This window comes from Dreissena polymorpha, chromosome 2 (assembly GCF_020536995.1).
Source record: "Dreissena polymorpha isolate Duluth1 chromosome 2, UMN_Dpol_1.0, whole genome shotgun sequence".
In the NCBI taxonomy this organism is placed as follows: Eukaryota; Metazoa; Mollusca; class Bivalvia; order Myida; family Dreissenidae; genus Dreissena; species Dreissena polymorpha.
This window is the reverse complement of record NC_068356.1, coordinates 129,775,596-129,793,760: the sequence shown is the minus strand read 5'-3', so window position 1 is coordinate 129,793,760 and position 18,165 is coordinate 129,775,596. Positions and strand designations below refer to the sequence as shown.

Here is an 18,165-nt window from a genome sequence, read left to right as displayed (position 1 = left end):
GGTTATGCTTTATTTCGTCGTAATTTTTTTTACAACATCTTTGAGGCTACAAACTCTTGTTCTACGTTTGCGTATCCAAATATCTAAGGTAAGAGGATACATTTCGCGTTTTCTTATTTGTCGTTTTGTTTTGTTTTAGGTATACTCACCGCTCAGTTAACGTAATTTTGTTTAAATGCATATAAAATTGAAAAACGCTTCCCATCGGAGAAACTGCCATTAAGAGTATATTAATCAAGCTATATATAACATACATTTGTCGAAGCGAACTGATAAACATACCAAAGTCTCCCTAACAACCGCTATATTAGAATTTGCATGTGCCCGTTTTATTTATGTCGTAATCAGGACTTGGTAACTGAATCTTATGACTAAATAACACGTTAAAACAACTTAAAAAGTCGTAGTATCGACTAAGTTAGTTGTAGTAACGGCATCGTTACCTCATGGGAACGGCATAGTAAGTCGTTGAAATCTGATAACTTAATCGTGGTTAAACGTAATACTCGCAGTTGAGAAAAGCATCTAAAACGCGAATCTGTCCGATTTATTTTGTCTTAAATCGGGTTAACCTTCCTACAGCCATTTTCAAATACGCGTTAAACCAAATGTATTTTGATCAATTGAATATCTTGCTCCCACGAGTTAATAAGACGGTTCAAGGACACGAAATAAATCAAAGCATGAACCCATTCGCTTTTAATTTCTCCAACGTAATATCTCTAGAAGGGTCAGCGGTAAACAATAAATTAAGAATTGGGTAAGAAAATAAAACATTAACTTATTGCTACAACTAAGTTGGAGTATACCATATAAACTAAAGTAAACGTAATTCTTAGTATACCAATACATGTATCACAATACTATATGTTTACAATACAAATATTGTTTATTTAATGAGTTGAAGTTAACATGGTGGGACTATGCAGCATTGTGCTGTTATTTACAATTATCGAACACAACCATAACTGGTCAACGCAATAAATGATTGAGAATGTGATTACCTGACGGTCTATGTCTGAATATTCTTTCAGCGAAACAAGTGACGGAGTTCTATGTTCCTGCAGCCATACGGGGATCAGAGATTTGTGATGTTTGCGGTCCCGAATGTGACTTCTGCAAGACGTAAACGAAAGTTACAATACCACAATCGTCTTTTACGAACAAAACACTATTAAATAGAAAAATATATCGATAAGATTGTGTTTCATTAATGAGTGTATTGAGTGTATTTATACATACGTGAATTTTGCACAGAAGAAAAGATATAGTTGTAAGAAAATTACAGCTTATACGTTGATTTTCATTGGTTTGTATTCTTTCTTCAATAAACCGACAACCCTAAACCATATACCACATTTATACAGCGCCCTTTTCATACTCGAGATGTGCGTTCAAAGGCGCTCGAAATAGCGATATAAAACAGTCCGCTATCCTGGCGGCTTTATTTCAAAATAGTAAAAACAGGGATTTCACACAAAAAGGAGAATATATGTGAAACTATTTTGTAAATGGATTTAAAAGATTTGATTGATAACTATCGATTCGTACAACGAACTAGAAATGTGAACATAAGACACGGATACCCCCAGCTTCCCAACATAAACATACTTTGAAAATGAAACTGTTTTTACAGTTATATCAAATTACCGGTAATAACATGTTCGAATGTCGTATTCAGCACTGTTTACTTATTTCATGTTTCTTGTTGACTTCAAATAAGATGGATGAAAGTCATGCTATATTGTCTTCTAGAACATGTCATGTGATGGAAAATCTAAACATATTGATCATTCTAAATTCAGTAGTAAAGTTATATAACCTATTTTGAAAACAAATGAGTCAAAGTAATAGAATAATGCAAGGTAAATAATTGACCAAGTGTTGTGGGTCGGCTTGTTACTTTTCATTTTAAATAACTGTGGCCTGGATCCCAACCAGCCATAGGAAAGCCACACGACATGCGAGGTGAATAATTATGTAAAACTATATGTTTTAATTTCAAGCTACGGAGCAGAAACTATTATAAATTTAGGCATTTACTCAAGGCGCACCAACCCATAGCCGATCCATACCGAGGATATATGATTAGGTAAGAACCACGCGTTTCAAGCCAGTTTTTTTCTTAGCTAAGATAAACCTGATAACTGCAGCATCTGCCGCATCCACGCCGAGAAAGAGTTGTATAATTTATGCCAGAGGTTTGAGTTCTTAAACTGTATTCATTCACAAATGAAAACATAATGTGAATATCGTGTAAAATGGAATATTTTTTAACGGAGCCTATATAGAAAAGAATCAATAAACAATGTAAGAAATATACGTGTCGCGGAAAAGAATGTTTATGAGTTTTTACAATAGTTCACTATCTGCTGCGTCTTAATCACGTGGTATTTTTTCTCAGCACAGGTCATTCATAATCTGAGGCTATTAATAGTTGCGGGAAAATAAAACTACTGCTGATCAAAGAGTCCAATACACTATCGCGCGTCTGTTGCGTAATCTCGTTGATAATGCTTCTTACTACAGCGGGGTAAAACGTTCTTTTGTTCTCAACAGGTAGCGGCGATATCTCATGTATTGTCAATTGCACGGGTTAAAACAACGAAATAGTATAAGGTTAAGCTTGTTTATATTCACAGTTCTCAATTTATAAAACGTTGAACATGAGTTGCGAAAATGCTGACTTTGAAATTAAGTTTGAAATTTACGTTTCTAAATAATTATATTGAAAACAAAAGTTAACTTATTGAATGTGTTTTTTCACTTGTTAGTCGCATATTCACCGCATGAAATGTGTGTTATTATAGTCAAACCACAGATAGTAGATACACATTATTCTACGGAAGTTCCCATCATATGTGCCCTCACATGGCTTATTATGAGTTTATTTCTCCACCATCGAAATATATCGTATGTTAATATTTAACACGCAGTTTTCTTTCGAAACATGCAAATCACAAATTCATAGCCGCGTAATGCAAAATGGGTATTATGGCATTTCGGTCAGCGTAGCTCAAGCCCAGTCTGTGCATTTGCGTAGTCTGGTCAGGGGCGATGCTGTCCGCTTTAAAATCACTCAAGGTTGTATGGTCTCATTATGTTTTTCCTGATCAGACTGAGAGATGCGCAGGCTGGGTGGGCTATAGCTATGATGAGCGAATATGGCATACGAACCATTTCCGCATGACGCGGGTCTTTTTAAATCTCATTGCGAGTTGTAAATGGCATATTTTAGCACAATGCATTTCGATATAAAATTGAATTCAAAAAAGCAAATACAGCAAACTGACATATAAGGGTAGCCTATTCAGGCGTTCAGGGACGATTTCCAGACGTTCTGACCGAGTACGGCAAACATTTGTGGTTAGATAATTAAGCGACTTTCTCTAAACGTGACACATAACTATTTCGGTAGTGTTTTTGCTCATCTTGAAATCAAGATTGTGTTTATCGATAGTCAATTATGCCCCCCCCCCCTGACGATTTAGTGACCGAGTACAGACCCTGAAATTCTTCATGTCGTTTGAACATGCATAGAGTAGTCCGGAATTCCGTACATTCAACAGTGTTACATCCTTAACGTTGCCTACAGACACAGTGATGCGGCCAAATTTCAGGGGATTTCTCTCGAATCGGCCTATAAAATATTCGAATGTATTCATTCGTGCCTGCTGGCAAGTCTTCTAGAACATGTCATGTGATGGAAAATCTAAACATATTGATCATTCTAAATTCAGTAGTAAAGTTATATAACCTATTTTGAAAACAAATGAGTCAAAGTAATAGAATAATGCAAGGTAAATAATTAACCAAGTGTTGTGGGTCGGCTTGTTACTTTTCATTTTAAATAACTGTGGCCTGGATCCCAACCAGCCATAGGAAAGCCACACGACATGCGAGGTGAATAATTATGTAAAACTATATGTTTTAATTTCAAGCTACGGAGCAGAAACTATTATACATTTAGGCATTTACTCAAGGCGCACCAACCCATAGCCGATCCATACCGAGGATATAAGATTAGGTAAGAACCACGCGTTTCAAGCCAGTTTTTTCTTAGCTAAGATAAACCTGATAACTGCAGCATCTGCCGCATCCACGCCGAGAAAGAGTTGTATAATTTATGCCAGAGGTTTGAGTTCTTAAACTGTATTCATTCACAAATGAAAACATAATGTGAATATCGTGTAAAATGGAATATTTTTTAACGGAGCCTATATAGAAAAGAATCAATAAACAATGTTAGAAATATACGTGTCGCGGAAAAGAATGTTTATGAGTTTTTACAATAGTTCACTATCTGATGCGTCTTAATCACGTGGTATTTTTTCTCAGCACAGGTCATTCATAATCTGAGGCTATTAATAGATGCGGGAAAATAAAACTACTGCTGATCAAAGAGTCCAATACACTATCACGCGTCTGTTGCGTAATCTCGTTGATAATGCTTCTTACTACAGCGGGGTAAAACGTTCTTTAGGTCTCAACAGGTAGCGGCGATATCTCATGTATTATCAATTGCACGGGTTAAAACAACGAAATAGTATAAGGTTAAGCTTGTTTATATTCACAGTTCTCAATTTATAAAACGTTGAACATGAGTTGCGAAAATGCTGACTTTGAAATTAAGTTTGAAATTTACGTTTCTAAATAATTATATTGAAAACAAAAGTTAACTTATTGAATGTGTTTTTTCACTTGTTAGTCGCATATTCACCGCATGAACTGTGTGTTCTTATAGTCAAACCACAGATAGTAGATACAAATTATTCTACGGAAGTTCCCATCATATGTGCCCTCACATGGCCTATTATGAGTTTATTTCTCCACCATCGAAATATATCGTATGCTAATATTTAACACGCAGTTTTCTTTCGAAACATGCAAATCACAAATTCATAGCCGCGTAATGCAAAATGGGTATTATGGCATTTCGGTCAGCGTAGCTCAAGCCCAGTCTGTGCATTTGCGTAGTCTGTAGTGCGTTCAGTTACAGCGAACGTTCGCTATAGTTCGCGAACGGTCGCGAACGTTCGCTACTGAACGCTCGGTTCGCCGCGAACGTTCGCGAACCGAAGCGAACCCTCTTGGGAGGTAGTTCGCTATAGTTCGCTAGCGAAACCAAGATGGCGGACAAATAAATATGTTGTATTTGTTCAGTGTTACTTCGATATTGTTTCCTTTTTTTGTAGTACAAAAATGAATTGAACAATAAACAAAGTGTATATGAGGTTTTGGGGATTCCGATAATGACGTCGCGTTTGTGCATCCTCAAATTTTGGCCGTCAACACTGCGGCCATTCTGCTTTTGTTTGCGTTTGATGATCCGCATCGTGATAAGATTTCAATCATATTCGCGACCCTTTTTAAGAACAGCAAAATACTCAGAAATTGAAATTCTTTCAGATTAAATAGAATCCAATGAATGAACACAAATAAGGACGAAAACAAACAACAAATTGATTGATTTTATTTAATCAACATAAAGAAACTATTTGAACCTATATGTCCGTAAAAACTTACCTTGTTGCAGATTAACTAAATCCTCTTGATACATGTAAATGTTTTTATTTAATTGTTCACACCAATTTTGACACTCCTTATTTCAGCATGTTTAACCACCCATTGTTTAATTGCCCCTTCATCACAAACCAATTATCTCGATATGATCGGATACTGTCCAGACAATTACTAAGAAAACAGGGTGTCATAAACCCAGGGACCTATATTTGTATGACTCAGTATGGGGTCATTAACCACATGTGTCTGGTCATTAAACACAATTTATGATACCTCCGTGTCATCTCTTGGCATATTAAGCCAAACACTTAACAGTTGCTTTAATAAAACATTTGAACATATTTAAAAAACAGGCGTACATTTGTCTGAAATGGATTAACAGGAACTATTAAGTATGTATATTAACCAGTTTAAACATAACACTTAAGTGTTTTATAATGAAATACATTTAAAATATTGTAGAAATTTACTGCTACACAATTATCATATTTAACGGGTACCTGCAAATGTAAACTCCGATGTAATAACGTGTAAAGATCGTGCGTTTTTGCAGTGTTCGAAACATCATCGTGAAAACAAGCAATCGCGTTTGATCATAATACGGATATAAAATACTTGGGTAAAATAAATGTATAGATTATGGTATAATAAAATGCCAGATTTGTATACCTCATTATCACTACAAAAGAGTTTTCAATATAGATGTGCATTCAAAGACAGTTCAATTCGCAAAATATGCAGGTGTTTTTTTCCATTTGAATGCTAAAATTTATTAATATTTTCATTAAATGTAAACGAAACGAAAATTCATTAAATGTAAAAGAAAATTACAACTACATTTGAAGATTGTAATGTATTGCGCTGTTTTAGGGCTTTGTTTTATAACTGATTCAATGCACCTCTTACACTAAATTTCGATCGCTAATGAAAAATAACACTATCGCATCCACACCACTTATAATTATAATCAAATTATTATAGGTTTTATTATTTTTGAAATATCTGTTAGATAAGTACTTTCTGTGTTATTAGCGATTTCCGCCATCAACATCGCAATCAATTTTCTGGGAGCCGCCATCTTGAAACGTTCGCGCCGAACTTATCGTTCAATAAGACCGAATCGCAAACGAACCATCATTGGCGAACGTTCGCTGTAACTGAACGCACTACTGGTCAGGGGCGATGCTGTCCGCTTTAATATCACTCAAGGTTGTATGGTCTCATTATGTATCTCCTGATCAGACTGAGAGATGCGCAGGCTGGGTGGGCTATAGCTATGATGAGCGAATATGGCATACGAACCATTTCCGCATGACGCGGGTCTTTTTAAATCTCATTGCGAGTTGTAAATGGCATATTTTAGCACAATGCATTTCGATATAAAATTGAATTCAAAAAAGCAAATACAGCAAACTGACATATATAAGGGTAGCCTATTCAGGCGTTCAGGGACGATTTCCAGACGTTCTGACCGAGTACGGCAAACATTTGTGGTTAGATAATTAAGCGACTTTCTCTAAACGTGACACTTAACTATTTCGGTAGTGTTTTTGCTCATCTTGAAATCAAGATTGTGTTTATCGATAGTCAATTATGCCCCCCCTGACGATTTAGTGACCGAGTACAGACCCTGAAATTCTTCATGTCGTTTGAACATGCATAGAGTAGTCCGGAATTCCGTACATTCAACAGTGTTACATCCTTAACGTTGCCCACAGACACAGTGATGCGGCCAAATTTCAGGGGATTTCTCTCGAATCGGCCTATAAAATATTCGAATGTATTCATTCGTGCCTGCTGGCAAGTCTTCTAGAACATGTCATGTGATGGAAAATCTAAACATATTGATCATTCTAAATTCAGTAGTAAAGTTATATAACCTATTTTGAAAACAAATGAGTCAAAGTAATAGAATAATGCAAGGTAAATAATTAACCGTGTGTTGTGGGTCGGCTTGTTACTTTTCATTTTAAATAACTGTGGCCTGGATCCCAACCAGCCATAGGAAAGCCACACGACATGCGAGGTGAATAATTATGTAAAACTATATGTTTTAATTTCAAGCTACGGAGCAGAAACTATTATACATTTAGGCATTTACTCAAGGCGCACCAACCCATAGCCGATCCATACCGAGGATATAAGATTAGGTAAGAACCACGCGTTTCAAGCCAGTTTTTTCTTAGCTAAGATAAACCTGATAACTGCAGCATCTGCCGCATCCACGCCGAGAAAGAGTTGTATAATTTATGCCAGAGGTTTGAGTTCTTAAACTGTATTCATTCACAAATGAAAACATAATGTGAATATCGTGTAAAATGGAATATTTTTTAACGGAGCCTATATAGAAAAGAATCAATAAACAATGTTAGAAATATACGTGTCGCGGAAAAGAATGTTTATGAGTTTTTACAATAGTTCACTATCTGATGCGTCTTAATCACGTGGTATTTTTTCTCAGCACAGGTCATTCATAATCTGAGGCTATTAATAGATGCGGGAAAATAAAACTACTGCTGATCAAAGAGTCCAATACACTATCACGCGTCTGTTGCGTAATCTCGTTGATAATGCTTCTTACTACAGCGGGGTAAAACGTTCTTTAGGTCTCAACAGGTAGCGGCGATATCTCATGTATTATCAATTGCACGGGTTAAAACAACGAAATAGTATAAGGTTAAGCTTGTTTATATTCACAGTTCTCAATTTATAAAACGTTGAACATGAGTTGCGAAAATGCTGACTTTGAAATTAAGTTTGAAATTTACGTTTCTAAATAATTATATTGAAAACAAAAGTTAACTTATTGAATGTGTTTTTTCACTTGTTAGTCGCATATTCACCGCATGAACTGTGTGTTCTTATAGTCAAACCACAGATAGTAGATACAAATTATTCTACGGAAGTTCCCATCATATGTGCCCTCACATGGCCTATTATGAGTTTATTTCTCCACCATCGAAATATATCGTATGCTAATATTTAACACGCAGTTTTCTTTCGAAACATGCAAATCACAAATTCATAGCCGCGTAATGCAAAATGGGTATTATGGCATTTCGGTCAGCGTAGCTCAAGCCCAGTCTGTGCATTTGCGTAGTCTGGTCAGGGGCGATGCTGTCCGCTTTAATATCACTCAAGGTTGTATGGTCTCATTATGTATCTCCTGATCAGACTGAGAGATGCGCAGGCTGGGTGGGCTATAGCTATGATGAGCGAATATGGCATACGAACCATTTCCGCATGACGCGGGTCTTTTTAAATCTCATTGCGAGTTGTAAATGGCATATTTTAGCACAATGCATTTCGATATAAAATTGAATTCAAAAAAGCAAATACAGCAAACTGACATATATAAGGGTAGCCTATTCAGGCGTTCAGGGACGATTTCCAGACGTTCTGACCGAGTACGGCAAACATTTGTGGTTAGATAATTAAGCGACTTTCTCTAAACGTGACACTTAACTATTTCGGTAGTGTTTTTGCTCATCTTGAAATCAAGATTGTGTTTATCGATAGTCAATTATGCCCCCCCCTGACGATTTAGTGACCGAGTACAGACCCTGAAATTCTTCATGTCGTTTGAACATGCATAGAGTAGTCCGGAATTCCGTACATTCAACAGTGTTACATCCTTAACGTTGCCCACAGACACAGTGATGCGGCCAAATTTCAGGGGATTTCTCTCGAATCGGCCTATAAAATATTCGAATGTATTCATTCGTGCCTGCTGGCATTATGTAGAGGTCATTTCAAGGGACCTTTTCACAGATTTTGGCATGTATTGTAGTTTGTCATTAAATGCTTCATACTAAAAAAATTCCAGTAAAAAATCAAGAATAAAATTAAGAAAAAACAAGATGCGTTTGTAAAACACAATGTCCCCCTATATGACGTTTGACCTTGTAGGATGACCTTGACCTTGACCCTTCACCACTCAAAATGTGCAGCTCCATGAGATACACATGCATTTCAAATATATAATTGCTAGCTTCAATATTGCAGAAGTGACATTACATGAGCAATTTTGACCCATATATTTGACCTCGAAGGATGACCTTGACCTTGACCTTTCACCACTAAAAATGTGCAGCTCCATGAGCTACACATGCATGCCAAATATCAAGTTGCTATCTTCAATATTGCAAAAGTATTCATAAAATTAGCGATTGGGCAACATATATTTGACCTTTGACCTTGAAGAATGACCTTGACCTTGACCTTTCACCACTCAAAATGTGCAGCTTCATGAGATACACATGCATGCCAAATATCAAGTTGCTATCTTGAATATTGAAATACTGCAAAAGTGTACATTAAATGAGCGATTTTGACCCATATATTTGACCTTTGACCTTGAAGGATGACCTTGACCTTGACTTTTCACCACTCAAAATGTGCAGCTCCATGAGATACATATGCATGCCAAATATCAAGTTGCTATCTTCAATATTGCAAAAGTTATTGCAAATGTTAAAGTTGGCGCAAACCAACCAACCAACCAATAGACCAACCAACCAACAGACCAACAGACCAACAGACAGGGCAAAAACAATATGTCCCCCACTACTATAGTGGGGGACATAAAAAAGAAAAAAGAGGAACCCGCATCAGGGCTCGAACCACTGACCCTTGGAGTCCTGGAGTAAGTCTACCACCTAGACCACTCGGCTATCCGTGCTAATATAATGAAGGATGTATTTTATACTTTATTTAAGCAATCCTCGTAGTTTCCACAACATAATATAACAACAACAACAGAATTCTTCAATTTATTTTATCGTTTCGCGTTGGGACGCCTTATAATTTTAAGGTTTTTAAATCGTCAAAAGATGCATATAATGGCTATTTAAGAGCACAGTAAATGTTCATTATTACTGTTTCCTCACAAATATCATAACTAAAACAAAAATTTGCGAATCTGAAACAACTTTTTTTTAATTTTGTCAATTTACCAAAACGTGAAAAGGCCCCTTTGATGTGAAAAGCTGGGTAAAACATCTACGCCGAAAAGCGCACGTGTGTTCTATACACTAAGAGACTGATTGACACCGTGTGAACTACTAGGGTAACAAGTAATGCATCAACAACAAAGTAAGGGTAAACCGCGCTGTCTTTATGACTACCTAATTCGTGAGTAAAAACTACTGCTCGCAGATTTATTTATTTTCATCAATTATCTTATTGTATATTTTGAATTGTATATGGTGTCAAAAAAGTTTTGTAAAGGGAATTTCCAATATGAAATTATATTCTTAGTATGATAGGTATTCGATATTCCAACAATATTTATTTAATATTATGGTGATTGCAAATTTTATTTTATATTATCTGGTTCTCATTATACAATTTTCGTCATATTTGTAATGCTTTCAGAACGTCAAAAAAGAGACATGTTGTTGTTATTTTGTCTAAGTTATCTCTATATCATAAATATAAGGATAAACAGTGCACACACATCTCGACCTGTGCGTTAAGACACACTTTTTAGTTGGTCGCGTTAGCGGCCGACTAAATTTACAGAGCATGTTTTGCAAATCAGTATGTGCTTATCTACGCTAAGGACGGTAACTCACTACGCTAGGAACGATTACCGTTGCCTGTCTGCACTGCAGACGACGAATGCTTAGGAGCGTCTGCTCTACTACTGCAGTGTGTGTATTTACCAGCTTGTAAGACGACATTGACCAGTCTAGTGTTTGTCATTGAAATATGTACATATTGGCTGCTTTCAGGGAAAACGGGGCTTAATGCATATCAAATAAGATTAGCCTATGCACACGTTCATTTAATTTCGATTTAAAAAGCTATAACATAATATTTGAGTTGCGTCTAAGATTATGCAATAGCGAACAACATTAGTGCCTTCAGCGCTTTGATTAGATGAATATGAAGATAAATTACACTAACTCACCTAGTTTTTGAGTTTATGAAGGGATTAAAATTTTAGCGTGGCCTTGACCTTGACAAGCGGACAACCTTGAAAAAAAAGCTGGACTTCTAGTTCAATTATTGAGTGTTCAAGTTCTTTCGTGACAACTTGTGTGCTGATTGGTCATGAAATTATTTATACGGCCATTCTCTCCGTCACTCTGATTCAAGTAGGGCAGTTGAGCTATTGGCTAAGTATGTGAACTGGAAAACTAGCTTACCAAAGTAAAAGTATTTGTTAACTGATCCCCTTTATAAGAATGAAATAGTGAAGTCAGCGAATTTCTTGTAAATGGGAATTTCAGGAAATTACCCAAGGGACTTATACAAAACAAGATTTATGCACACAAATTAAGATGAATAGAACAAAACTTCGACAAAGCAAACACAGTAATGAAATGATAACTATGATTTCACTGTTTTAACCATTCAAGAATTCTAGTTCAGATTAAACAGCTATGTACAAACATACTCGTTTTGATTTACACAAAAAAGAAAGGTGTAATCGCATTAAAACAGATACAGTTACATTTGACAAACGTTATTATACATATACCAGAAGGTCGCGAGTTCGATCCCAACTGTGGGTGCGTTCTCTCCCACAAAACCATCAAGTACTGTTTCTAGAAAAGAAAAAAAAGAAAACGGACTCGATAGCGTTTCAATATTCCATAGGATGACGATGCAATCGAGCTAAAAAAGGTTTTACTAAGTGTGACCTTAACCTCCGAAGAAGGAAACGTCCTCTCCTTATGGTGTTCACAAGTGGTAAGTTCTTTTTAAAAATAGCATGATGAATGACGAAGTTACAGTCCGGAAAACTTGCTTATGGCCAAATTTTACTTTAGAACAATAAATGCTTACTTTACCTTTAAAGTATGGTTATAAATGTTACACGCGAAACGTTGTCTCATGATGGACTGCATATGTACCAAGTCATTTTAAAAGGACTAGTTCACAGTTTGTCGAAATATCAATTTACAAATTTACAAATTGTTTGGTCACCGAATAAATCAAAGCGCTGTAGGCGCTGAAGGCCTGTGGCTAGATTTAGTTTGCTTGGGAAGAAGTATTGTCCGAATTTCTCCCTTTGTCCGAATGTATACGGATTAACCCTAGCGGTAGAGTGCAGAAGCTCAGAGACTGTAAGAAAAGAAAATATTTGTGTATAAACTACAGTGTACATAGACGGCGGAGGACTACACGATACTGGTAGTGGGAATGATAACCTTTTGTTCAACTCTACAGATCTTGTAGAGGTTCGTCTACATGGCCGTAAACATATAATACAATAACAACAACAACATGACCGCAAACAACTTTTATTGTTGGCGTCAAATAAATCACTTTCAATAGCCTAAAATAGCTTTTTATTAAATAGTTAACAGATCAGGAAAACACTCATACTTCCTTTGTAATGTGTATACAAAAGAAAATAGACTTACCCTGATAAAGAACGGTGTACAGATGGTGTACTTAGTCTCACGTAGAACTTTTCGCGCTCAATTTTCGCGCTCGATCTGCGCAGTGAAATACCATAACCGGTTACTTCGTCTATTTCCGAGAATGATCGTGAATATTTTTTTCTGGAATAACTTGTTAACGCAAAATAAAATAACAATATTTTAAAATATGTTTATAAAAACCAAATATAAGGTCTTCAAAAATGGCTCAGAAATAAATTATTCTTACTGTCTCCGTAAACACTCGTATTTTTTTAGCCTAGATCGTCGAGTGAGAAAATTATTTTCGCATTAATATGTAAACAATAAAAACTATAGTGACGTTCTGTATTTACAAGGCGGGTTATTGAGATCTGCGAAGAATTACTTTTTGTGCGCATAAATTAAGTGGTAAATCGGAGTTTTGGGAATATTTTTTTGGCAGCCAGCCAATTCGGATAGGCTCAGAAATTGATATCATTTCTATGGCCTTGGGGCTACGCCCCAGGCCAAAAACAACAAAAGAACACTAAATCAGGGATCATGGAATGAAATAACGCTGATGACGGTAATGCATGTCAAAGGTCAAACGTTTAAATAATTTGGACTCTTTCTGTAGTTTTTGTTATATGCTGTGCCAAGGATTGCTCTTATACAGAATAAAATTCAAGCCATATTGAGATTGTCAGACACTCAGGTGATTGGTTAATGTGAATCAAAAGGTCACTGTTTCAAAACCAGGTAGGGTAAACTTATGTGCTTCTTTTTTATGTCTTATATTGTATTTTTGGTATTATACCAGACTCTTGTATTAGCCTGTTTACATTTTCAATTTAAAACATTAAATTACAAACTTCAAAAAAGGAAAAAAAATCTCCTAACATCATCACCATGATCATTCCCTTCATCGGTCTACCCGGTGGCGGTGGGTAGGATACGATGACACAGAAATTCTCATCCGGTCAGGTCTGTTGTGTGCAGCTGATATTAATTCATGCATGCGAAGATATGCCTACCATTTCATATTGTCCGTCCAGCTTTTCTTCTGACGGCCTCGACGGCGACCTCCCGCTAGCGCGCCCTGGAGAACAGTCTTGCACAGAGAGTCGTGCCTGTTGACGTGTCCAAGCCAAAATAGTTGTCGTCGTTTGACGGTCGCTAGAGGGACTATGGTGTGCAAACAAGTGTTTCCGTAATGTTCCGGACGTACTCGTTGGTCTTTTTCTCCGTGTGGGAGATGCGGAGCAGTTGTCGGACATATTTGTTTTTAAATGCACGTATCCTGCGTTCTGTGTCCGCATGTAGCGTCGCAATGGCAATTCGTATTCGGAGATCAGTGGTACTGGTACCATCATTGGACAGGGTTGCTCCTTAGTACTTGAAGCTGGTCACTTTTTCTAGCTTCTCGCTGTTTATGGTGATGTCTGCATTGATATTGGTCGTGCTGTTCACCGCGATCTTCGACTTCTCCGTGATGACCTCAATCCCGTATGCCTCCTCTTTTTCATAGAGTATATGGGCGAGATTTTGAAGTTCACTGCTGGTACCACCCATGAGGCCAATGTCATCAGCGAATCTCAATAAATTAAATAAAAATAAATTAGACAAGCAATTTCGTTGAATTGATATCCCCCGTCAATATGCTTCTGGAAACAAACATTTTCTGGACGGATGGACAACGCCCTTTGACCTCAATGTGTGACCTTGACCTTAGCCCCTAGGATTATGGATGTTGAATGTGAAGCACCCCCAGATGATTGAGAACAACTATGGCAAGTTTCATGGCTCTGGCTCATGTGTTAATGGAGATAAAGCTCGAAGCTTATATTAAAAAGCATTTTTTAAGATACAAAGGGTCATAACTCCGTAATTAACAGATGGTGTACAATGCCATTTGGCGTGTATCATCCTTTTATTCATATATATACTCATACCAAGTTTCAATGAAATCCGCCAATGCACTTCCAAGGTATGGCTCCGGACGGACGGACGGACGGAAAGACGGACGGACGGACGGACGGACAACGCCAAAACAATATCCATCCGCCTATGGCGGGTATAATAAAGAAGTGCCCTTTCTGTCTATTGAGAAGTACTGTGTTGCTTGCGTTTCCAGAGAGTTCTTGGATGACCTTCGTCAATGTTGAATCCTCTCATAATATGCCATAGGTCCATCATACCAAACGCGGTCAAAAGCTTTCTTAAAATCGATGAAGTTGTGGATGAGCTCACATTGGTGTTGCAGGTGTTTCTCAGTGATGACTCTCCAGTTGAAGATCCTTCCACAGTTCCTCTGCCTTACTTTTCAATCGATCGGTGGTGATGTGTAGCCTGCCTTTGCTTGAATGACTGATGAGGCTGATGATGCTGTATTTCTCGCACAACTTGAGGGTGCCTTTTTCCTGTGACCATATCCGTATAAAATCCATAAATACCGGTGTATGGCAAAAGTATGGCTGAGACAGGAATTCTCTAGCTATTTTATGGTCAAATTTACCTTTGACATTTAAATGTGATATTAACCTTTGCGTTATGGGGACAAGTTTTACTTATGATGGTGGACATTTGTGGCAGTTATTTCAAAATGTATCGATATATGGCAAAGTATTGGCTGAGACAAGAAACTTCGCCCAGATACACAGACAGACGGTCGGACAGCCAGACAGAAAGGCAGTGAAAATCTTCGAAGTGAGGCATAAACATGTGTTTAAATGTTAAATCGGTAAATATCAAATGATTTTAACTGTTCTTACTATAATTCTAGTACTTAAGAAGAAGTTGTATTACAACATAATACGATAAACATGACATTTAAGAAACTTCTATCTGCTAGCGGGACAAAATGCATAGGATGGTGTTTATATCGGATAAAAAAAGTGTATGGAGATACATGTTTTTAAAGTAGGAACCCCATATCCTATTTCTAAATTAGAGACCCCGTAACTGGCCATATGTCCATATGTGTGAATACATATATATACGATACGTCTTCTTCAGAGGTGTATACAGATATGAGTTAACGATTCTCCAGTGCGAATGCACAATAGAACCATTGTCTTGTAAAAACCCTGCTGTAACAGGAAACAACTTCACGCTGCTTTAGGCAGTGTGCTTTAGACTGGCGCCTGCGATGTTTATGATATCGATGAAATCGTAAAAATTGAAGTAAACTTTTTGGCATTCAGTCTTGTTTTAATAGTTATATGGCGTTTTATTTTTTTATTTTTTTTATTTACGCATATTACAATTATAAAGTTTTTATAAGGTTATTAAAGTTATAGACTGGCGCCCGTGATATTCATTATATCGATGTAATAATAAAATATTAAACTTTGCAGTGAACGTTTTGCATTCAGTATTGTGTCATTTTTATTTTTATTTTTGTGATAAGTTACTTACACTTATTAAATTGTGTGATATAAAATGGAGCTTAAAATGTGTATTATATCGATTTTACGTTAAATGGTTACAATGGAAGTGAGAATTTTGCTTTAAGATGTTTTATTTTTATATGTCGTTCTTATTGATTCCATGGGGCTGAAGAGTATTGAGTCGCCTTATCCAGTATGTTTCTCGATGTTTTCGTGTTTAAGCTAATGAAAAATGGTCAGACAAAACACGAAAACATCGAGACAATGGTTCTATTGTGCATTCGCACTGGAGAATCGTTAACTCATATATGTATACACCCCTGAAGAAGACGTATAGTCTAATGCGCTAGGGTATAAGATACTCATTTTTTACAATGTTTGAACAATTTCTTTCTCATATATATACTTATTTTTTATTGTCATTGTATCCTCATAGGATCCAGTGTTTTTGAAAGTATATTCGTTGGTGCTTTATTATATTTTTCCAACCATATTTATAGAGAGAGAGAGAGAGAGAAAAGGGGCCAAAATAACTTGCCGCATATTTTAAAAGTGTTTTATTAATCTAAGAATTAGTAAAATATGTTCGCACCATATATACAAATTTGTATTCGTTGTTATGTGCCCTTATCGTTTGTGTCAAATTCAGACTTTTTAACTGATGGAGCCATTTCCTGTCTATACCGGTAAAAAATGAAAATTTCGGTATTTGTTCGAACTAAGTTGAATCGATGCTACTATGCTTGAGATTTAATCAGCGATTGTAAGTTACATATCATTCTATCTTTGAGATAAATCGCTAATAGAAATGGCCCACTCCGATCTCATCCGCTAATACCGACAAACGGCTTGTTCCTCTAGATGTCAGGTCGACGTTAAGATTGGTAAGTGGCAGTTTGATTACTAAATCAAGCACACCACCGGAAATAAATAATATCCGAATATTATGTTGACATTTATTATCATTCGGATAAACTAAACTGGCAGTCGATTAATTCTGTTATCAGTTATTATCTTAAATATTTTTTAAGAATGAGCACGGGAGATGCATCAGGCGACCCTGTTATACTTGCCACTGCAGGATACGATCATGCAATCAGGTTTTGGCAGGCCCATAGTGGAATTTGTTACCGAACAGTGCAGCATCCGGATTCTGTATCCTTTGTAAAAACGTGTAGACATTGTCCAGTTAATAAGAAATGCAATAAATACAGTGTATTTTTGTTATAAAATATAATTTATTTGATTGATGAATTGATATAAAACAGGTTTGCATGCACCTGCTAAAAAATTAATTATTGTTTACACATTGTGAAAAGTTTTGTTTACTGTTTTTGGTTTCATTTGCATGCTTCATGTTTACCAATTTGATGATGAAGTAATTTTTGTCAAAACAAATCAAAAAGGATCTTTTGTGCATTGCATATTCTGGTAAAATTTAAAAGTTGATCGCATGTACTTGATACAAATGTAGAATTCCACTTGCCCACTGAAATTGGCCACTACAGTTATTATCCGGGAAAATATGATATCCTAAATAATCCCCCTAAATAATCGCCCTTTGTTAAACTTTATGTTTGAAAACCAGTTTGTATGGAGAAAAATCATGTCGTGTGGAATAGAGAACATTAAACTTATATGGCAATATGGTATGCCAGGGCAACCTGATATTTGCAGATGGTAACCTGCAGGTCTTAAGTTTTTTGTTAGATTTATTCACACCTGATTGGAGACCAACAATTTGCAATGGTAGTACCTCGCCACTTTTGGAATTGCACTGGTAATGGTCTCATTTGAAAAAATGGTGGATCTATTGTTTTCATCCCATTTAGGAATGAGCCACATTTGGATGTACAACAATGTTTAATTATTTAACAAATTATGAGAACAACTTGTGT

General features: G+C 36.4%; 2 protein-coding genes across 3 annotated transcripts in view; both read left to right on the top strand.

Moving 5' to 3' along the window:
• Positions 1-1,300, top strand: part of LOC127868986 (CD109 antigen-like) — a 201,784-nt gene extending 200,484 nt beyond the window's left edge. The window contains exon 34 of the mRNA XM_052411213.1: positions 1,035-1,300. Within this exon, the coding sequence (XP_052267173.1) occupies positions 1,035-1,129 (95 nt within the window). The 3' untranslated portion in view covers positions 1,130-1,300. The remainder of the gene's footprint in view (positions 1-1,034) is intronic.
• Positions 1,301-16,978: 15,678 nt separating this feature from the next.
• Positions 16,979-18,165, top strand: part of LOC127868985 (target of rapamycin complex subunit lst8-like) — a 54,073-nt gene continuing 52,886 nt past the window's right edge. The window contains exons 1-2 of one of the 2 annotated variants that reach the window (XM_052411210.1): positions 16,979-17,030; positions 17,299-17,422. In XM_052411210.1, the coding sequence (XP_052267170.1) occupies positions 16,999-17,030; positions 17,299-17,422 (156 nt within the window). In that variant the 5' untranslated portion in view covers positions 16,979-16,998. Of the gene's footprint in view, positions 17,152-17,298; positions 17,423-18,165 lie in introns of both variants that reach the window. The other variant, XM_052411211.1, reaches the window with a different exon arrangement.